We start from the raw sequence: 22,100 nt of genomic DNA on the forward strand, positions 1-22,100 counted from the left end.
TAATCCCCCTCCTGGTGTCAGAGCATGAAGCAATGACAGGAAGTATGTGAAGTGTTTGCTCAGCCAAGTGTCTTGCACAAAGTAAGTACTGTGTAAAGCTTAACCAGTCATCATCATCATTATGTCACCATCAACATCGTCACCCTCATCACCACCATCACCACCACCACCACCATGATCACCACATCCTCACCCTCATGACCACCAGTATCACCACCATCACCATCACCACCGTCACCATCACAATCACTAAATGGAGTTGTTTATAAAACTTGAACCATGGTTAAGTAGCTTTAGCTTTGCAAGTTGAGGGCTACAGGTTAAGTAAGCCAAGCAGGCAATATTACACCCCAGGGACTGGTTCATTTGGCCAAGAAGAGCAACGTCCTACCTCTGCTCACCAGCGAGTGCCCACTGTCTGTCAACAGTTGCAGGAGGTACAATGTAAGGTCTTGGCCCGCTATGTCCATCTGGATGGTCGACTGATGCAGGGGACAGCCATCAATGATGGGCACAAAGTATGTCATTCCTTCTCCAGATTCAATAGTTGTTCCTAGACAAGAGAACACACCAGCATTATAATGCAGGGTTCGTGACATCTCTTGTCGATTGTCAAGCCTGCAGGAAGAGAGGATAAAGGGGGAATCATTGGAGGGAAAGCAAAGGGTCTAGGGAGAAAACTCTCTTCTGTAGGGCAGTGCGCAAGGATAAAGCTTATCCAGACCAGACCAGGGACCAGCTGTTTTGGACAGAAAACCTGCAAATATTCTTCTTAAACTAGACATATAGACATCAGCAGCAGTTGCCAAAGGGTAAAAGGAAGAAGAATGTTCCGCTCTTAACAGCTTTTCCCCTAAAAATCTGGGTATCAATGCAGGAGCTGGGACTCTCTGGGTGGCATTTGGATGTCCGAAGAGTCTGGATGCAGGGGAGGGGCACATGTTTCGGTCAGCAAAGCAAACTACACCTCTCGGTGCTAGTCCAAAAGTGATGCGGTCATGGAAACCCAGGCTTCACTTTGTGTGAAATGGTGATTCATGGCACCACCCAGAGCGGATCAGGGGTCTGGCTGGTTGACCTCTTTCACGTGCTGGATCTGGTAACCAAGGATTTCACATTTAAAAGTGAAGCAAAAATGAGTCAAGGAGGCGTCCTCATCTAGCTAAGGGAGGGAACAAAGAGTGGGTTCCCCCCATACACACCTAAAACAGAAATACAGGAATCAATAGTTTTCAAGATCCAGGGCACCAAACAACAAAGGATGGTTTCAGGGATCCCGGGAGACATGACATCACAAGGAGAGAACATGGCAGACCAAGATCCCTCGTAAACACAGAGACAAAACTCTTTAAAAATTTTAGCAAATATATGCAAAGGATAACATGTCATGACCAAATTGGTTTTATCTCAGGACCTCAAGGTTGTTCTAATATTCAAAAATCAATTAATGTAAGTCACCATGTAAAGAAATAAAAGAGAATGTTCCACATGATCTGATCAGCAGAGGCAGAAAAAAATCATTTGATAAAATCCAACCTCCATTCATGATTTAAAAAGAAAAACACTCTCATCAAACTAGGAACACAGGGTACCTTCCTCCAACTGATAGAGGACATCAGTGAAAAACCTACAGCTATCAATGTTCTCAGTCTTTCAGTGAGAATGAATGACTTCCCTCTGAGGTCAGGAATAAGACAAGGGTGTCTGCTCCCGCCGCTTTGATTCAGTGTTGCAGTGGAGATTCTCACCAGAGCAATGGGGCAAGACACACACACACACACACACACACACACACACTAAAAGGCACCCAGTTTGGAAGTAAAGAAGTAAAATTACAGACGGCATGGTTGCCTAAGCAGAAAATCCTACCAGCACTAGTAAATGAGTTTACTCAGGGTGCCAGGATACAGTATCCGTATACAAAAGCCGATTGTACTTCTATATACTTGGGCTGAACAATTAGAAATTGAAATAAAGTTACCATTTATAATAGAATCAAATTTATGAAATACTTAGAACAAATCCGATGAATGCTTTCTACAACTTTTACACTGTGAGTGCAAACTACTGCCAAGAGAAATTAAGAAAACTTAGGAGTTATATCATATTTATTACTCAGGAGACACAATGTTGTTAAGACGTCAGTTTTCCCCAGGCTGATTTATAAATTCAACGAAATTCTGATCAAAACCCAAAGACAGTTTTTTGGTAGAAATTGACAAAATGATTCTGAAATTTATATTCAGGAACCTGGAATGGTCAAAATGTTATCTTAAAAAAAGAGAGACAAAAGGTATAGCACTATTATCTTATTTTAAGACTTATTAAGCTCCAGTAATCAAGACAATGTGGTATCAACCTATGGGTAGACAAATCGATCAATGGGACAGAACAGAGTATAGAACTAGACCCACATGTATATGGACAACTGATTTCCCCAAAAATACATGGAGATAATTCAGCGAAGAATGCAGGGTCTTTTCAACAAATAGTGTGGGAACAACCGGACATCTATGTGCACCAGAAAAACACTCGATTTGTACCATATTCCATATACACATCTGTATTCCACACTGAGAGAAATCAAAGCAGAAAAGCTTTGGGTTCAGCGTGTGTTTCTTAGATATTATACCAAAAGCACAATACACACACACACACACACACACAAAGGGGTAAATCGGACTTTAGTGACATTAAAAACTTCTACTCTTCAAAGCACATGCTGAAGAAAATGAAAAGCCAAGCCAGAGGCCAGGGGCAAGTCTTTGTAAAACATATACCTGGTGAGGGACTTGTACTGGGAATACACAAAGAATTCTCAAAACTCAAGGATGAACAGAACAGCTCAGGGGCCTCTGGGTCGTTCAGCGGGTTGAGCATCCGACTCTTGATTTCAGCTCAGGTCAGGATGTGGGAGTCCTGGGACTGAGCATCGAGCCCTGCACTCAGCACGGAGTCTGTTGTCCCCTCCCCCGCCCACGGGCGCTCGTTCTCTTGCTCTCAAATAAATAAGGAAATAAAATCCTAAAATCAAAAAAAAAAAAAAAAAGATGAAGAACTTGTGAAAATCTGGCAAAACATTTGAACAGACATGGCACCAAGGGAGACAAGGGGGTGGCCAATTAGCACCCAAAGGCACGTTCCCTGCCCCTGCTTGTCAGGGACCTCCAGGTCCAAACCCCAGCAAGATGCCGTGTACCTGCTAGAAGGGCTGCCACGAAGAAGACTGGCCACGCCACGCTCACGAGGCTAGCGGGACGCAAGCCGAGTGTGCAGCCATGCTGGGAGCTAGCTTGGTGGATTTTTTAAAAAGTTCAAATACTCCTCCATTGTGACCCAATCATTTGGCTTCTAGGTATTTTTACCTAAGTGAAATGAAAGCGTATGTCCATGCTAAGACTGGTAGGCAAATATCCACAGCAGCGCTATTTATAGTAACTCCCAACTGGAAAAAAACAAAATGTCCATCCGTAGGTAAATGAATCTGCAAAGTACGGGGCATTCACACAATGGCATATTGCTTGGTGATACAAAAAAAAAAAAATGCACCATTGCTATAAACGGCAGCACAAATGAATCTCCAAAGAATTACTTCAGGGAGGGGGAAGCCATAGACAAAAGAGAACATACCCCACAGCATTTGTACAAAATTCCAGAATTTGCAAACTCGTGTGAGGACAGATTGGAGCGGGGCAGCGTGGGGAGTGGGGGAACGTCTAGGAGCGTCCAATACTTTTGTTATCTTGACTGATCTGACGGCAGCACGAGTGTGTCCACACGTCGAAAGTTCTCACATTGCGTGCCTTCGTCACTCGGACTTAGTTGCACACCGATGACACCTCGATGAAGCTGCTCCGGAACAACGTGAGATGACTGGAAACAAAAGGCTTCTCCAGGAGGAAGGGAGGGCCGTTGGGAGGAGGGCCGCGCACGGTGTGTCTTGTGGACCCTTCTATTTATTATTTGGCAGGGAGGAAGGGGACCGGCGTGGGCTTCAAGAGGGCCACTCACCGGAGGTCTGGCCGGAGGCATAGAGGGACAGGACTCCTTGGTTGGCTAAGTGCAGGGCGGGCACGTTGAAGGTCTCAAACAGGATCTGTGGAGAAGGAACGGGAAGCAGTGGCGGTCAGGCCAGTGTACGGAAGAGCTGGTGAGTCTTCCCCTGGTTCTAGGACACTCGGAGCCCCTCTGCAGGGGCACCTGGCTCCCCCAGAGAGCCAGACACGGAGTCAGGGCACAGACTGGCCTTCATCCCAGCCTGGCGCAAGAGCTCTGGGGCGCTGTTTCCCAGTCTGTCATGTGGGCTTGCACCCTTCCCAGGGACCCTACGGGCAGACCTAATAGACTGTCACGGGACTGAGGGGCTTCCAGCGTCTTCTGGGCCACCATGTCATCAGGATGCGGACGGTGCTGAACTCCCAGTGCCTCTATGGAGTCCACATTGGCGCCTCCTGGCTGCTGTTCTTTCTGCTCTGAGACGATAGGCAGACGTTACACGAGTCCCAACACTTGGACATGGGATGAGTTACGTGTTCTATGATACAGACCGCAAACCCTCCGTTACTGTGTGTTACCTGCGCACCAGACGCTTAGTCCACACACAGCTTGGTCCAGAACGCTGTCCTAGGTACTGACTGTGCACGGGGCCGAGGGCGCGGGCGGGGGGACACATCCTTGCTTTGGCTACCCAAGGCGTCCCCCTTATGTGGATGTTGTCCGTACACACGGGAGACCAGCGGACAAGAATGTTAGGGAGGAGGCGGCAGGGGTGGTAGGCAGGGCACTGCCTCCGTGAAGTTGGCTGATGAGGGAACGATTCTCCGCAAGGTGGGGACGCTGGGCGATGCAGAGCACCTGGTAGAAGGAGTGATGCCGAATCTGCGGCGAGAGAAGGCGACACGGTGTCTCAGTGAGCCCCGGCCCAGCTCCTGGACTGACAAGGAGGCAAGGGGGCAGATCCTGTCTACACTGCAAGCGGCTTCTGCAGTAGCAGATATAACTGTGGGGTTCGCTGTGGGGTTCACGGCAGGAAAGACAGCGCAGCTGCAGACGGGACACAGACCCTCCGCTGTGTACCGTCCTCGAGCAGGGAGGGGAGCAAACATTGGTGTGCGGACACGAGCCCCAAGACAGGCAGCGCGGACCGTGGTACCAGGTGTGCGCCGGACGAGCGACTTGACTTTACGAGCCGTTGACTCATCTTTAAAATGGAAAATGTTCCCTTCCTCCTAGAGGATCATGAGGACATCACTGATCGCCAAACAGGACATCTGTAGAAAGCCTAGGACATTTGTTTCCTGTGGTTGCCATGACAAGTACCCAGACATGCGGCCGGTCGTCTTCCTAAGGTGGGTGGGCCTCATCCAATCAGTTGAAGATCAGAGTAGACCAGAAGGCTCCAGCCTGCTGACTCCCTGTGCACATCCTGGGGCTTGTCAGTCTCCATAACCACACGAACCAATCCCGTAGACCACGTCTCTTTCTATGTCTGTGTGTGTGCGTGTGTGTGTGCATGCGTGTGTGTGTGTGTATGTGTGTGGGTGTGGGTGTGTGTCCCACCATTCTGATTCTCTGGAGAAACCTAAGACAGTTTGGGATCCACACATCCCCCTCCTGCTGGGGACAACCCTGCTTCTCTCTTGTTCCCACAGCTCACTGGGTCCCTGATGGGCACATGGGGTTCTCAGATCGGATTCCTGCCGTTTCAAGGCCGTGGGCTTTGTGCCCCTGTCCGTGTGGAGCCCGACGGTGGCCCACTTCTGTGATCTCCCCGTCCACGTGCAGAGGAAGATTCCTCGGCCCGCTCCGGGCTTTGTTTTAAATGAGGCACAGCTCACATCTGTGCTCTGATTGCTGGTGCTCTGTTTCTGGGCCGCAGAGCACGCCTCCTCCACGTGCAGGCGGGAGCGTGGGCCCTGGCCTGCCCTTGGGGTCGCTGCTCACTGCAGGAGATGCCACTGGGCTCCAGGGGCTCTGGGCCAGGTGGTGGAAACTTGCTGTTTGCTTAATTAGTTCACAGAGGTCCTCATTAGTTGTAACTGGAACCTGGACAGCCAGCAGCAGCCCTGCAGTCCCCGCCCCCGACCTGGACCCCCCTCCAGCCCTAAGGAAGACTCTGCAGCCTTCGGGGGGACACCCTCCTTTTCCCACCAGTCTGTCCTTAACGACCTCTGAGAACCAGTTCAGTCCAGTTCAACCTGGTCAATCTCTCCACGCTTACCACTAACCCCCTTCCTGGAGAGTGGGCCCGGGGGGAAGCTGGGAGCTCTCGAGTCAGGGTTGGACCTCCGAGCAGATCCCCCACAGGGCAGGACCCAGGGTGAGGCTGTGAGGTCAGGCCTTGAGGTCAGAGGCAGTGGGTCCCCCAGCCCACTGCCCTGCGGCCTCAGCCCTAACACTTTTGCTCCTAGACACGCCCGTGTCTCCGTCTGTGCAGCGGGACTTGAACTGCCCCGCCACAGCCCAGCCGTTGGGTCTGACCCAACAAGTCACATTAAACTCGTCGCCCACGGCTGCCCCTTGGTGCACTCTCCCATGGTGGCCATCAAGCTCACTGCTAAAGTCAAAGGGGGAAGATCTGTCCCCTGTCTGCCTCTTGCTCAGCAGAGAGGTGATGCCCCAAGGGCATCCCGAGGCTCAGGAGGGGGCCGGAGCTGCTGCCCTCCCCGGCCCTGCCGCCCAGCTCCCAGCCCCTTGCCTGTGACATCTTCTCCTTGCTGGACATCGGGTTTGAGGGTGGCTCGGTCACCATCAGAGGATGCTGCTCGGGGGCGATGCAGAGCACCTGGTAGAAGGAGTGATGCCAAATCTGCGGCGAGAGAAGGCGACACGGTGTCTCAGTGAGCCCCAGTCCAGCTCCTGGACTGACAAGGAGGCAAGGGGGCAGATCCTGTCTACACTGCAAGCGGCTTCTGCAGTAGCAGATATAACTGTGGGGTTCGCTGTGGGGTTCACGGCAGGAAAGACAGCGCAGCTGCAGACGGGACACAGACCCTCCGCTGTGTACCGTCCTCGAGCAGGGAGGGGAGCAAACATTGGTGTGCGGACACGAGCCCCAAGACAGGCAGCGCGGACCGTGGCACCAGGTGTGCGCCGGACGAGCGACTTGACTTTACGAGCCGTTGACTCATCTTTAAAATGGAAAATGTTCCCTTCCTCCTAGAGGATCATGAGGACATCACTGATCGCCAAACAGGACATCTGTAGAAAGCCTAGGACATTTGTTTCCTGTGGTTGCCATGACAAGTACCATAGCCCGAGCAGCTTAAACTATAGGAATTATTGTCTCCCAGGCCCGGAGGTGGGAAGTCAGCCAGGCCAGGTCCTCTGAGGCCTCTGTCCTTGTGTGTGGACAGCTGTCCTCTCCCTGTGTCCTCACGGGGTTGTCCTTCTGTGGGCATCTGTGTCCTAATGTCCTTTTCTTAGAAGGACCCCCTGTCAGATCATATAAGGTCCCGTCCTAGTGACCTCATTTTACTTTAATTGCATCTTTTAAGACTCCATCTCCAAATGCGGTCACCTTCTGAGGTGCTGGGGGTCAGGGCTCCAACAGAGGAAACTGGGGGACACGGTTCAGGCCGTAGCACCCAGCAGAGTGCTTGACGCACGGTAGGTGTTCAAGAAGCAATGATTAGTTATTCTGGAAAAAGGTCCTGCCTGCCTCTGGGGAGGGAGGCTCCATGAAGAATCGAAAACAGAAGTCAGGGACACCCTCCCTGGGGGAAGTTCCGGGGGGGGGAAGCATCTCAGGAAAGAGGGGCCTGGGGCCGGGCCACAGAGCACAAACAAGATGGCGCCTGGGAAACAGCAAAAGCCAGAGGGGTGAGATGGTGGCTGGACGTCCAGCTGCGGACGGACAGGAGCAGGGAAGTGGCAGGATCAGATGGAGGAGGGGCACTCCGCAGGCTGTGTGGGGCTGAACTGAGGGGTGAGGCAGGAGGAGCGGCCTCACGGGGTGGACTGTTGCAATGATCCTGGTATTCAGGCAAGAACCGGACCAAGGGCCGGAACCAGCTGAAGAAGCGCAGGAAGTCCGTTCTATAGGGCTCGGTGATGGGACAGGACGGGGAAGGAAGGATGGAAGCCGCAGCCCAGGTGGCCGGGGTCCCACGAGCTGGGGGGCTGCACACTCCAGACCTGTCTACACCGCTTCAGTTTCTGCATCCCCTGCCACACACTCCTGGAGGGCTGCGGCCACACCACAGCCACCACCTCAGCTGAGCAGATAGGAAGAGCATCTGGGAGGGACCTTCCCACAACCACCCTTCAAGATGGCCCGCAGGGCCACACGCCTCCCGGCATCCAGCCTGGGGCAGACCTTGCCCATGCCGAACCAGGGCTGGCTTGTGTCACCTAGAGAGTACGGCAGAAGCGAGGGCATGTGGCCTTCAGGCTGCGGCCCACAGCCGCGCCGACTTGATTGTTCCCTCTGTGGGAGGCCAACCACCAAGCTGTGAGGACATTCAAGCGGCCCTGCTGAGGGTCCCCAGGAAGTACTACGTTGCTGGCTGCACGGGGCGCCGCCTTGGTCACGTCTCCTCCAACCCCAGTCGAGCCTTCGGATGGTGCGGTCCCATGCGACCCCTGACTGCTGCCTCACAAGGGACCCCCAAGCCAGAACCACCCAATGGAGCTACTGCCAGATTCCTGACCCACAGCAACCATGAGAGGTACTAGGCGGCCATCAGTGTTTTAAGCCTCTGAGTTTCAGGATGGCTTGTTATGAGGCACGGAAAGTTAATCTCTCTTCCCAGGGAGCATGCGAGCGTCAACCATATACAGAGACCCAAATCAGAACCTTCCGATCCTGAGACAGAGTCGTCCAAATAGCCACACTCATTACATGCGTACTGTGCTGGACTAAGGCATTTTATTCTTACAGTAAAATACACACACCATAAAACTGGTCGATCTAACCATTTAAGAAAGTGTACACTTCAGCGGCAGGAAGCACTTCACATGGCCATGCAGCCGTTGCCACCTCCCGTCTCCAGAAATTTTTTATTGTCTTCGACCAGAACTCTGTCTTCCTTCAGCCCTAACCCCCCATCCCCGCTCCCCCAGCCCCTGGCACCCACCGCCCGCTTTCTGTTTCTGTGAATCTGCCGACTAAGGGTGGGATCGTGCCGCGCGGGTCCTTTTTTTGTCCGGCTTATTTCACGGAGCGTCGTGTCGAGGTCCAGCCATGCTGTGGCCGGTGTCCAAACGGCCTTCCTTTTCGAGGCTGAGTGATAGTCCGCCGTACGTATCCAGCACATTTTGCTCACCCGTCCGTCTGCCAACGGGCAGGCGTGTCTTGGCTGTGGTGAGTGCCGCCGCCCTGGCCATGGGTGTGGGGATGTCTCTTCCCATCCTTGTTTTCAGTCCTTTCACTTTTGGAAGAACCACCATATGGTGCCCCACAGAGGCTGCACCATTCTACATTCCCACCATCCACGCACAAGGTCCTGAGGCTGCCACTTGCCATTTTCTATTGTTGCTGTTTTTAAACGGCCGTCCTGGGTGTGGCGTGGAGTAGGGATCCCTTGCCCGCCATTCCTTCAATCCACGCGCGCGTGTGACGCACAAGGAAGAATTAGACCCTTTCTTACAGATAAGGAAACACAGGGCCAGGGAGGAGGGTTCATTTTCCAAAATGACACAGAGAGTAAGTCACAGAGACAGGATTCAGGCTCAGGGGTCTGACTCCACAACCCGTGTCATCAGGAGCGTGATGTAGTGTCTGCGGGGACGGAGAGCCCCGGAGGCCGGGACACCTGCTTCCCCAGGTTCCGGGGCAGCGGGAACGCCACCGACGTCCGGGAGCGCGTCCCCCGCCACGGAAGCTGAGCCCACCTTCTCCATGTTGTCCCAGTTAGTGACGGTCGCCCGCGAGACAGGACACTGCAGGTTAAGCTCCCGTCGCCTTTTCTGAGCCTCGTCGCCGATGAACCAGTCTTCCTCTTCCATCCCCACCAACAGATTCTGAAAGACACAGGCCAGGACCCATGGGCTGTCAAGGGCAGCTCCCCTCCACTCGGCTCCCCTGCGCTGGTGCATGTGCATGTGGCCTCGGAGCCCTGATGTCCCACTGGGGGACCGTTCCAGGTCACAGCGCTGGCTGCCGTGGCCTCAAGCCTGAACACAATTTCAAGATGCGGCTAAGAGGTTTTAGCAGATGATCTGCAAGGTAGGAGAGCTCCTGAGGACACTCACCTTGTCTGCTTGCGGGTGCGTCACTGGGGGCGGGGGAGGCTACGGAGTAAGGGAGGGGTCCGGAGGGACACCAGCTTCTACACGTGCTCTGGAAAATTGGCAGGGGGAGGGTCTACGGGTTCACTGACTTCGTGATTCTTGAGGAAGACGGACCGAGCGGCTTTCACGGCCGAGGAAACCACTTATTCCGTCCTCAGCAGGGGTGTGACCGTCGGGCCGTGTGTAAGTCTGTGTTGACCAAGAAGCAGACACCAGCCCAGGATGGAAAGGGCGGATCCTAGCCGGGAACACGCCTGTGTGACGGGAAAGGCGGAGGGTGCCTGCCGGGCCGGGGGCAGGTCCGAGCCCGGGCTCAGGAGAGGGTGTGGGGTGTGTGTTCTAGAAGGCTGTGAGGGTTAGCCGCTGGGGATGCTAACCGGTCACTCCTGCAAGGACCCCCACATTGCCCAGAAAGGCGTCTGTCAGGGCGTCCCTGCCGTGCTCAGCTGTGGGCGAAGAGCGTCCCGCAGGGAGCGTGGCCTCGGCGTCGGGCTGCGGTCCTGCGCCGCTCTCGGGTGGGATGGGTTTCAGGGCGCATTTTGGAGGTCGCCACAGCTCAGGTGCACCGACCTCTCAGGGTGCGGTTTCGTCTTTTAGGCAGAAGGGTTAGGGCTGGGGAGAAGCACTAGCCAGGAGGCCCAGGCCTGCTCCGAGCTCCGTCTCCTGCCTGTCGGGGTGCGACTCAAGGAAGCCGCCAATGGGAATGCGTTTTGTCACAAGAAAGGACAGGCTGGCGTGAAGGGCCATCCCTGCCGGCCTGCCTCGGACATTTTCTGGGCTCACGGCGACCTGAGGGCCTGCCTCTACGTGGCCGCGGGGCTCCCTGGAGGGGTCTCACGTCCGGCCTGCCACGGGACCGAAGGGCACGGGAGGGGCCGTGGAGCCGTGAGTGCCCCGGAGCGTCCTGTCACACGTGGACTCCCCTTGGAGACAGAAACTCACCTCCTGCTGCCCAGGGGCCGGCCCTAAGGCCTGGGAGGGCGGCAGCCGAGGGGTTCGTAGGACCCAAAGCCAGACAACCCTGGGCCCCGAGGTCCAGGTGGGTCACTTTCTGCACTGGAAATCCACTGTGGTCACCCGTGTCTACCCTGGCGAGGAATCTGGTCTTTCTCCCTGAGACCTTGTGCTTTATCATGTGCGTAACCTCTCTCATGTCTAACCCTGCCTCCCACTCCTCGCACAGTGAACAGGAACTTTTCCTCCCCCGGGGCTGTGGTGCCACAGCCAGCTTTCGTCCCGCAGAGCAAATGACCACACCTGCCGGGGCAAGAGGTGCCACGCCAAGGATTGCAAACAGAGGGACTGACTGTGCGGCTTTGGTGACACAACGCAGGGAGCCTGAACGAGCCAACGGGGGAGACACTGAGGTGCCCGGAGACTAGGACCCCAGGATCGTGAGGCGGAGAACATGGAGTAGCAGGGAGAGCTCAGAGGAGGCCGGGCGGAGCTGGGGGAGAGGCAGGAAACCAGCAAAGAAGACCTGCCCCCTCCTCCCCCCTCAGTCTGCCCCTAGTGCCCGGGTCGGCAGCATCTGTTGGGGTGGTTGATGGGGGGTGGGTCCCAGCCTGAGAGTCGCAGCGCGGGCCAGGGGTGGGCCCTATCGACAGTGGCAGAACCCAACTCTAATGGGTTGGAAGGTGCTCCCAGAAGTTGTGTCTGCCTCCACCCTCTAGAGCCTATGTGGAGGGGACTGTGTTTGGGAGCAGGGTCCTTGCGGATGTGGTTGATTTAAGGATATTGAGAGGAGAACATTCTGGATGACCGGTGATGAGTGTCCAGGTAAGAGTGTGGGGAGGGCGGGTCCGCGACAGAGATGAGAAGAGGACAGACCGCGCAGAGGCTGGAGGGGACACCGCCGCGAGCCCGTGGGCGCCGGGAGCCCCCAGCAGCCGGAGGAGCTAGGAGGCCCCTCCCCAGCAGGCTGGAGGGAGTGTGGCTCTGCCCACACCTGGTTGAGGACTTGTGGCCTCTAGAACTGGGACAGAGCCAGCTTCTGGGGTTTGAAGCCAGCGGTCCCTGGAGCTCTGGTACGGCTGTCCCAGGACACGCACACTCGTCATGGTCCCCGCCCTCGGTGTGGTCTCCACCACGGCTCCCCACGGCCCATGGGCCGGACGCCGTGCTAAGCTCACCCACAGGCCCCCCCCCTCACTTCAGCGGCGGCCCGACGTGGCGTGCACGCTTGCATTTTGTGCAAGAGGAACCTGAGCTCTGGAGGCCATTTGCCCCAAGTTACCCGAGGGCTGAGGCCGGGGAGCGGCGAGCGCATGGGGGTCTCCCGGCCCCACGGCCCCCACTCTTCAGCGCTGAGCTTGTCGTTTTGAAGAAACAGCCCCGTCCGCCCACTAGCCAGGAGGCAGGCGCCTGCCGTTACGCACTCGGAGAGGGGCAGGGACGCTGCTCCCGGCCTCCAGCCGGTCGCACGTCGGAATGTCCGTCTTAACCCAAGCTGCCTGATTAGAAACGTTGCCAGGAACTGCTCCGAGCGATGCAGGGCCTGGGCGCGGGCCTCCTGGGCCCCGTGATGTTTGGGGCTCTCGCGTGACCCCGCCGCTCCCTCTCAGGATGGGCAATCTCCCCAAGGACGCGACTCCGCACTGCGGCCTCACACTCGGTGGGTCCTGTCTCTGTCACGTGCTCACACAGGGTCACAGGCCGGTCACCTCTCGAGCTCCCGGCTCCTCTTCAGGGAGCAGGGACACCGTGGGACCTTCCTCGTAGGACCGCCAGGCTCATGTCAACCCGAGGAGTTACGGTCCTCGCGTGAGCTGGGGGCTCACAGCTGGTCTGGCTGGGGGACGTGTGGGGACGGGGCAGGGCCCCCGAAGGGAGGCGGGAGATCACCCTGCAAAGGCCACGCGGGTGGGAGTTAGTCCCATGTGCCGCCCCGGGGAAGGCCCGGAGGACGAGCACGGCATCTGGTCTGCAGATGTGATGGGTTAATCTGCATGAGCTTTCTGGAAGCGTGACTTATCCTGAACATCTGGACACAACAATCTGAATTTCTTAGATACCGAATTGCCACACAAGCCAGCAATCCCGCTCCTGGGGACCCACCGGGAGGAGAGCGTAGGGCCTTAGACAGACATGGGGACAGACACAGCCCCCCGGCAGCACTGGGCACCCCCCGAGGTCGAAGCCACTCACGTCGTGTCGAAGTTTCCCGAGGATGGTGGGGAACACGGCCCGGGGGGCCTCCATGCCCGAGAAGCCCACCTTGCTGAAGCCTGAGCCGTAGTCACAGACGAGGGGCACGTTCATGGCGTTGTGCGCGACCCGGGCGGGGCTGCGGGAGACACAACATGGTCATTCGTGCCATTTGCGAGGTGCTTGACCAAGGGGCAGGGGCTGGGCCAGGGTGGACACGGGTTCCGACCTCATGGCACGGCGGGTGTCTCTCCAAACCTAGAGCAGGGCCCTGCCGGGTCCAAGCCACTGTGTGGGTGCTGAGGGCAGGGATCCACGATCCTGTGCGGGCGGCTGCCTGGGGGCGGCAGGGCTGGGGCCAGCTCCTGGGCTACAGAGCTCCCGGGCTACAGAGCTCCTGCTAGGACCCGGCCTCTGCTGGTTTCTGGCGCAGTCCACGACCTGCTTCACGGGCGCCTTCTTTCCCATTCACTGAGCCAGAGGCTTTAGGCAGGGAGACCCCGGGAGGAGCCGGTGGCCCTGGTGGTCACTGCAGGCTCTCCCTGTGCCCCCACCCCAGATCCCACCTCTCCCAGGGACCCTGCTGGGCTCCTGGCCCCAGGGTGAGGCCGATCCCTCCCCTCCCTCTGCTTCCAGACATCTCCCTTCCGTCTCTGCAGGTCCGGAAGGCAGGAGAAGGCACCGAGAAGACAGTCACGCGCCCCCCAGCCCCGCACCGGCAGCTGCCCTGGTATGTTTTGATAATTAGTGCAGATCTATTATCTATTGGTTTTTTAAAAATTGGTTACCCTCAGAATAAACGAATCCATTTTCTCTTTTGAATACAGCATTTTAACGAAACCTTTATCATCACAAATGTTTTTGTCCCTTTAAGGCAATTTTCATTACTTTGCGGGTAGAGAACGTCTGTATATTCATTCGTCGTGGAAATAAGTCCCAGAACCTGCGAATCGCGCACGGCCGTCGCGGACGCGGGGTGCTTGCTCCTGCTGTCCTTGCAAACCACACGGGGGCCCCTTTCTTTCCGGGGCCTGAGAACAGCCGTGGGGGCAGGACCCGGGGCAGGGGATGCTCAGAGCTGCGTCCTCACGACGCACACACCTTCCATCTATCCCAGAGCAGAGGTTTTTAACTGTGGTTTTGTGGTGGACGTTTTCCTCGACGTGATCAGCATCCCCGAGTCACCGGGCACCACCTGGTCCACGCGGTCTCTGAGCGCAGAGCCCCACGCCAGGCCACCACGACTTAACCATGATGCCCGACTGGCGAACGCTCAGACCCTGGCAGACTGGTCTCCCCCTCCCGTGGGACGCCGTGGTTGCACCAAGGTGCGTGGAAGCAGCTGGCCCGGCCCACGCCCGGCCACGGCCTCCGGGCGTTCCTCGGTCAAACGCCCCTGAGGGCCCGGGATGGTGTTCTTGACCTTCCCCAAACCCACAGCAGCCACGGCATTCCCACGTGAGGCCGTCGTGGAGGGGAAGGGCCCGTGAGGGATGCGGTGGGTTAGTGTCCCCCCAGGAGGCATGTGGGTGTCCTGACTCCCAGCACCTTGGGAAATCTGGTCTTGACAGGCGTCATCAGGCTGAAGGAGGCCATGCGTGAGGGCAGGTCCTGTGTCAGTGCCTGGGGTCTTGTTGAAGAGGAGCAAAGTGGACACACACAGGAGAAGGTCACGTGGAGACGGGCAGAGGCCGGAGCGACCCGTCCGCGAGTCCAGGGACGCCCGACAGCGCTGACGGCGGCTGGGGGCTGGGCAGGATGCCCAGAGCAGATTTGCCTTCTGCCTCCAGAAGCGACCAGCCCTGTCCTCACTGTCACCTCGGACGGCCAGCCCCCGGGACGGGGACAGAGTGCGTTCTTGCCGTTGGAGCCCCCCCAGTGTGTGGCAATTTCTTCCTGCGGCCACAGGACGGGGCCAAGGCCGCTGGACCCTGCTGCTGTGAGAAAGGGGGTCCATCCCCACCCTCCTGGGCCCTTCTCAAGCCTCGGCTGAGATGCGGCCCACAGCCCCAAGAGGGCTTTCCAACGTGGTCACTATTACTCCCTTCGTTCTGCCGGTTTCTCTTCCCGTCGCTAGCTGTTACATGCTGTTGGAAAGAACACGGTCCATTTTCATTCAATTGTACATTTTCTTGTAACTTTGCCTGAAGGTTGTAGCTCCTGTTCCGGTGAGGGCCAGAGTCTGTGCCTGTCCCGGCAGAGCTCGCTTGACCAGGAGAGGCTCACTGAGCTGAGGGCGGGGCCGGTCACAAGCCCTCGGGCACTCGGGTCAGGCCAAGCCCGCGGGCACTTACTGCTGAGCTCGGCTTTCCATCTGGCGCACGGAGACGTGACACAAGCCCCGTGGGTGTTGGGAACCCGGAGCAGTGCCTGGTCCACAGGGTTTGTTCCCCCTATAGTAACGATCATCGTGTCGTGATCGGTCGTGATCTGGAAACTAAATGTCACGGAAAACTATTGCACATTTACTTATTTTTTAAAAATTTTTAAGATTTTATTTATTTATTTGACAGACAGAGATCACAAGTAGGCAGAGAGGGAAAGAGAGGAGGAAGCAGGCTCCCTGCCGAGCAGAGCCCGATGTGGGACTCGATCCCAGGACCCTGAGATCATGACCTGGGCCGAAGGCAGCAGCTTAACCCACTGAGCCACCCAGGCGCCCCTCCTATCTGTTTTTCTTAAGAAAACGACACCAGGCTCCCTGCGGTGATGTCCCAGCCGCGAGGCCACGCAGAGCTGGAAGGGAACCCAACGTGCCGTGCTTACACACTTCCTGTTAACAGTCCTTCCTTTCGTGGAAATCCCCCTGGCTGGCTTCCAAGGTGTCTAAGCAGAAGTGGGGAGAAACACACCCGACGACTGCACGGGGTTTGAATGGCTGTTCTTGCAGACGCGACTTCTGGCGTGGGGCCAGACCCGGGCTCCTCTCTCAAGGCGTTTCCAGTCGAGAGCGGAAACACATCCGTGTTTGTTTGTTTTTGAAGATACTTTGGCTCATCATGATAAAGGCTCTAAATAAGAGGCAACATTGTTGAGTTGGCTTCCGAGGACCTGGCCAGATCCCAGACAGGGGAGCAGACGAGCCAAAGCACAGAGCTGGGGGTGGGCAGGGCAGTCCTTGGAGAAGTACGTGAGAGGCACGTTCCGATGGCCTCGAGGGCCTTCGATGCCTTCCGCCCCCGCTGCTATCATATCTGTCGCATTCGTTGAGATGTTAACACATCTCAACAAATGGAGAGGACTTGCTCATGCAGGACACAGGTCTAAGTGAGCACCTGTAACCCTCCCAGCACCGCCGTGGGGCTGGGGGTCCCCACTCTCGACTTTCCAATGAGGACTCAGGCGCAGGGGAGTAGGGAAGATCTCCATCTCCTGAACGCTGCAGAGAGACTTAATCCCACGCAGCTCGCATCCCTACCCCACCTCTCCACCTGCGCCCTGATTTGTGAACAGCCGTCCGTTCTTCACAGCTTCCCTTGTTACAAAGGAAAGCCCGTTTCCCCGCTCTTAAATCTGGGCTGGATTTGCGACCCCGGTGACTGGCACGGTGTGATGGAGGCAGGTAGCGTCCATCAGGAAGCACTGTAGCCCCCGTCTCGCTGTCCTGACGACCGTGCGCAAGAGACTGAGGCAGCCAGCCAACCGCCCACCACCCGCCGGACAGGTGCGGGCTGCCCTCTCCAATCACTCAGCACAGGTGACCTCCTGGGTGGCCTCCAGCATACCAGAGAGGCCAGATCAGAACTCTCACCCAGTCGACACGCAGACTAATGGATAATAATGAGACAGTTGTTGCCGTAAGCCAGTCTGGGCACACTCGTCATGTAGCAAGAGCTGACTGATACACTCTGTCTCACTGTCTGTGTTTTCTAAACCAATGGTCCCTCTCACACCCTCTGTGACGGGCTCAGTGCTGTCGACAGGCTCACAGCCACGGGCTCACCGATACACAGCACACGGACAACACAGAGAAGCATAGGACATTATCAGAAGTCACAGAGTGATGGTCTAAACCAGGGCTTGGCAAGCTGCAGTCCGTGAACTGGATCTGGCCCACTGACTGTTTTGTAAATAAAGTTTTATTGGTAGACAGCCATGCTCGTTCACTTACATACCGCCTGTGACTCCTTTGGGAGCATCGCCGCAGAGCTAAGCAGTTGAGACCAGGTTGTCACAAAGCCTGAAATATTTACAGTGTGGCCACGTACCGAAAACACTTGACAACCCCTGGTTGGTTCTCAAAGCATGGCTCCCAGACTAGCAGGATTTACTTTGCTCATTAGAAACGCAGCACCTCTGTCCTCACCCCCCATCTACGGAATCAGAAATGCTGGGCGTCGGGGCCGGCAATCTCATTTTAATAAACCGTCTGGGTGATTCTGACGTCCACTGCTTCCAGGCAAGACTCCGCAGCACAAACACTTTGGATTCCAGAAGTGGGGTGTGACCGCTGCGTCCCCAGCTTGCAGCGCATTCCCTCTTATTCTCTCCCCCAGCCTCTCGGGAAGCCGTAATCTTCTTGCAGCCCTACTGCCCTAATTCCATCTGCCCTCAGCAATGTTTGGGACTAGATCAGAGTCACCCAGCAAAGCCCTGCAGCCCCCGGGAGCCTGACAACAGAGGCATCGCGGGAGCGACTCGGTGGCTGCGGAAAAGGAAGTCGAGCCGTGCCCGGACCCCTCCGGAACGAACAGACCATGTATAAAAGGCATCACAAGATGCCCAGTGCCCTTTTGTGGTACAAAATCAGTCAGAACAAAACCAAGCCTGCATATTTCGGGAGCAAAGTCTACATGAAATGACCAGCTTGTCTTGGTTTCTCTAGATTTATCCCAGTTTTCACATCGAGAAAACAGAAACCCCTGGGTCCTGGGCAAACGGGGACAGTTGGTCCCTCTCCGAGAAAGCCGTGCACGTGTGGGTCGTCCCGTGGACAGCCCTGGGGGTGAGCACGTGCTGACACCGAGCGGGGGCTGGGGGCGATGAGCGGAGGGCGCGCTCGGGGGCTCCGGGGCCGAAGTCGGGGGTCCCACAGGCACAAAGGCAGTTACCAGCCAGTGTGGGGAGCAGGTGGGTTTCCCCCCAGCCTGGGATGTTGGCGCTTCTGAGGCCGCCAGTGCGTGGGGTCGCGCCAGGTCAAGGACACCTTGGGGAGTCCCTTCAGCTCTACGTCACTGCGTTCCTGGACCCCATCTCCATCAACACAGCTGTCAGACGTCAGGTCTCCCATCCGAATCATGAAGCCTGACTCCCATGCGGGGCTCGATCCCACAGCCTGGAGATCAGCCCTGAGCCGAAACCAGGGCTCGGACGCTCAGCCGACAGAGCCACCCAGCGTCCCTGCGGTGAGTTTTTAGCCGTTACATAGTATTTCATATTCCTCCGTAGGCTGAATGTTCACTTGAGCCAAGGGGTACGTTTGAGTAACAGCAGACGGTTGACACGCTGCCCCATGAGAAGGATGCCCCGTTTATCTGGAAGACTTCATGTGCTGTGCACACTGGGACCGAAGCCGAACTTAAGGGAGACCCAGGCGAGGCTCAGCCCCACCACGCGCCCCTCCCAGCACGCATCCTCTCCCCTAAGCAGAAGTTGGTCAATTATTAACGTGGCCCGAAGTGTCATCGGCTTTTCCCCCTGGGATGCTTGAGGTCCGGGATAGCCCAGAGAACCTCACACTCACAATTAAAATGATGTGTTTGGGGCCCCCGGGCGGCTCAGTCCGTTAACGACTGTCTTCGGCTCAGGTCGTGATCCCAGGGTCGGGGGATTGAGCCCCGCGTCGGGCTCCCTGCTCCGAGGGGCGTCTGCTTCTCCCGCTGCTTCTGCCCCTCCCCACCGCTCATGCTCTCCTGCTCTCTCAAATAAATGAATAAAAATTTGGAAGAATTTTGAAATGACATGTTTATCTGCAGGAGCTGTACATGTCAGCCCACAGCCTCCCGGGGAGGGCAGCATCAGGGAACGCTTCTGGGTCACTCTCACCCACCCAGGATCCCAGGTCCTGCACCCCCGAGCCCAACAACCCAACCTGGGGTGGGGCACACCTTCGGCACCCTAGATGTTACCCTTCGTTTCTTCGTGCCCCGCCGCCCGATTTCCTGTGTGCCCTGGGTGTCCCCTGGTGGCCGCTCGCCAGACCACAGTTCTCACGGATCGGCTCTCACATCCAAGATCCAGAAGGCTAAGTTTCACCTTCTGTCCGTTCTGAAGCCAAGTTCATATCTTCACCCTTTCAATTTAGCCCCAAAACAACACGTAGTCACTTGACAAATATTCTTGTTTTTATTTATTTTTATTTTTTCCCCAAACAACACCTCGTTTTATTAAGATAGAAGCTTGTTCAAATACATGTGTGGACACCTAAGGAACGTTCGGTACACCTAACGGTAAGAAAGAACACTTTATAGACACGGTCTTCCAACGAACATCTGCTTTAGGAAGATAGAAACATTTTCTTTCTTTTTTTAAAATTTAGTTAGCCAACATTAGTACATCATTAGCTTTTTAAAAAATATTTTATTTACTTATTTGACAGAGATCACAAGTAGGCAGAGAGGCAGGCAGGGAGAGAGGAGGAAGCAGGCTCCCCGCTGAGCAGAGAGCCCGATGCGGGACTCGATCCCAGGACCCTGGGATCATGACCTGAGTCGAAGGCAGAGGCTTTAACCCACTGAGCCACTCAGGCGCCCCCATGATTAGTTTTTGATGTAATATTCAATGGTTCATTAGTTGCGTGTAACACCCAGTGCTCATTGCATCACATACGAGTATTTTAAAATTTGTTTTAAGTACTGTGGTAAAGGGAGAGGCAGTTTTAATCCGGCTGTGCTACAGTTCCTGGTCCTGAGGGAGTCCAAGGACGTGGTTTCCATCCTGCAGACACCATGAGGCCGTGTGGTGCAGGGGTCGACCACGGGGCCAGATCTGGCTCCACTCTATTCCAGTAAATAAGGTCTTACTGGGACACGGCCATGCCTGCTTGTTGCCATACTGGCTGTGGTCGCTTTCTCACTAGGACTGCAGAGTTGGGTGGTGACAGAGACAGACACTGTGGATCTCCAGCTGTTCTTTGCAGAAAAAGTTCGCCTGCCCCTGGCCGGGAGGTCGACAGCGACACTTGTGAGGGTGATCTGTGGTCAGCCTGGAAGGAAGCTCCCTAGGTTGGTGTCACTGCCCACCAAGCCATGCCTTCCAAAAGCTGCTGCAGACCTACTGCATGCTGGACATGACTTCTGCCCAGAGGAAATTCCCAGGGTTTTCAAATCGGGAGAGATTTTGTGCTTTCAGTTTGAATGAGAGCCATGCCGGTTACCAGCATTTTCCCCCCAAAGCAGCTCCTTGCTCCCTGTTTCAGGGCATCGACCCCCGTCCAGACCGAAGTTCCTCCCAGCACAGACGCCCCCTCTCTGCGGGTCCTGCGTCCATCGCCACAGGTGTGTCCGAGGGTGTAGGAGGTGGGACTCGTCTTCTCCCCAGCGTGTCGACAGGGAGGTGTTAATTCCGGCCTGGCCAGTGCCCATAGGACGGGAGACGGAAGCCCGGATTGGCCAAATCTGTCCCATCCAGGGCTTAAACCCCAAGGGATCACTCGCCTTCAGAGGGCCACCCAGGCTGAGGCCCTGAGTCCCTGGAGCAAATGCAAATGCTTGTGAATTTCAAATGTGTCCTTGGGAGCAGATTGCAACACAGTTTCATTTTCCAGGGGCCCCTGCAGTGCGAGTGGAGCCGCGTCTGTGCCTGAAACTTCGTGTCTGCTAGGGGTTGTTGGTCCTGCTAGTCTTGGTGACGGAAGCCCAGGTCACTTTCCCACGTGTCCTGCCAAGAGCCCCGGACTCCAGTGCCCCCATGGCATGTGCGTGTGCACAGACCCACAGAACTCTCCAGTCCCGGATGACTTTAGAGTGAACGGGGCTGCGGAAGGACACAAGTCATGTGGTTCAATCCCCAGAAGTTTTTTTTGGACTTTTGTGTTTTTTTTAAGCAGACTCCACACCCAACGTGGAGCCCAGTGTGGGGGCTTGAACTCACAACCCAGAGCTCAAGACCCGAGCTGAGATCACGAGTTGGATGCTTTACCGACGGAGCCACCCAGGAGCCCCAAGAAGCTTTCTTAAAAGCTGGAGGAGGAAGGCGGCAAGAGGCATCAGGAGGAGACACGAAGCCGTTACTTTTCAAATGAGAGAAACAAAACGCCCGACGCGCAGGTAGCTCAGGATTCTCTAACCCCCTGGGAGCAGCTGTCCTTCCTCTTACCTTTGCGTTCCCTGGGAAGAGGTGTGGCATCTGTGGGCCCGAGTCTCGTGGGGTTTCGTGTTTCTTCAGCAACCATGGGTGGCACTCAGGGACATTTTCCTCTCCCTATTTAAAAACGAAGGTGGGTCCCAGAGACCCCAATTAAGCCGTGAAGGCACCGCGGCCGCAGCAGAGCTGGTCAAACGAAGAGCTGCGTGAAAGCCAGTGCCCTGCCCCCTGCCGCCTCCCTGCCCCCTTCACTGGGGAACACGTATTCCGCCCCATCGGGCTCCCCGGGCACCCCCTGGGTCACACCGTTAACAAACACACAAGTGCCCCTCAGGGAAGTCACAGACCTGCCTGCCCTCTTAGCCGAGGCGCCGGTGTCAGGGAAGCTTGCCCCTTGCTTCCCGGCCGTCACAATGCACCACAATGCCACTGTGCTGTAATACACTGCCCCTGAGCCCTGCCCCCGGACAGCCGTC

The 22,100-nt window shown here is 56.2% G+C and overlaps 1 protein-coding gene across 4 annotated transcripts in view; it reads right to left on the bottom strand.

The window, feature by feature from the left end:
* Positions 1-22,022, bottom strand: part of LOC101674062 (actin-85C-like) — a 31,065-nt gene extending 9,043 nt beyond the window's left edge. The window contains exons 1-7 of one of the 4 annotated variants that reach the window (XM_004759628.2): positions 21,972-22,022; positions 21,637-21,741; positions 13,381-13,519; positions 9,835-9,963; positions 6,698-6,808; positions 4,012-4,096; positions 392-553 (exon numbers count right to left, since the gene is read on the bottom strand). In XM_004759628.2, the coding sequence (XP_004759685.1) occupies positions 392-553; positions 4,012-4,096; positions 6,698-6,808; positions 9,835-9,963; positions 13,381-13,494 (601 nt within the window). In that variant the 5' untranslated portion in view covers positions 13,495-13,519; positions 21,637-21,741; positions 21,972-22,022. The other 3 variants (XM_013059860.2, XM_013059861.2, XM_004759627.3) reach the window with 3 other exon arrangements.
* Between the last annotated feature and the right edge of the window lie 78 nt (positions 22,023-22,100).

This window comes from Mustela putorius, unplaced genomic scaffold (assembly GCF_011764305.1).
Source record: "Mustela putorius furo isolate JIRA1106 unplaced genomic scaffold, ASM1176430v1.1 tig00000127_pilon_pilon_pilon, whole genome shotgun sequence".
Classification (NCBI taxonomy): domain Eukaryota; kingdom Metazoa; phylum Chordata; class Mammalia; order Carnivora; family Mustelidae; genus Mustela; species Mustela putorius.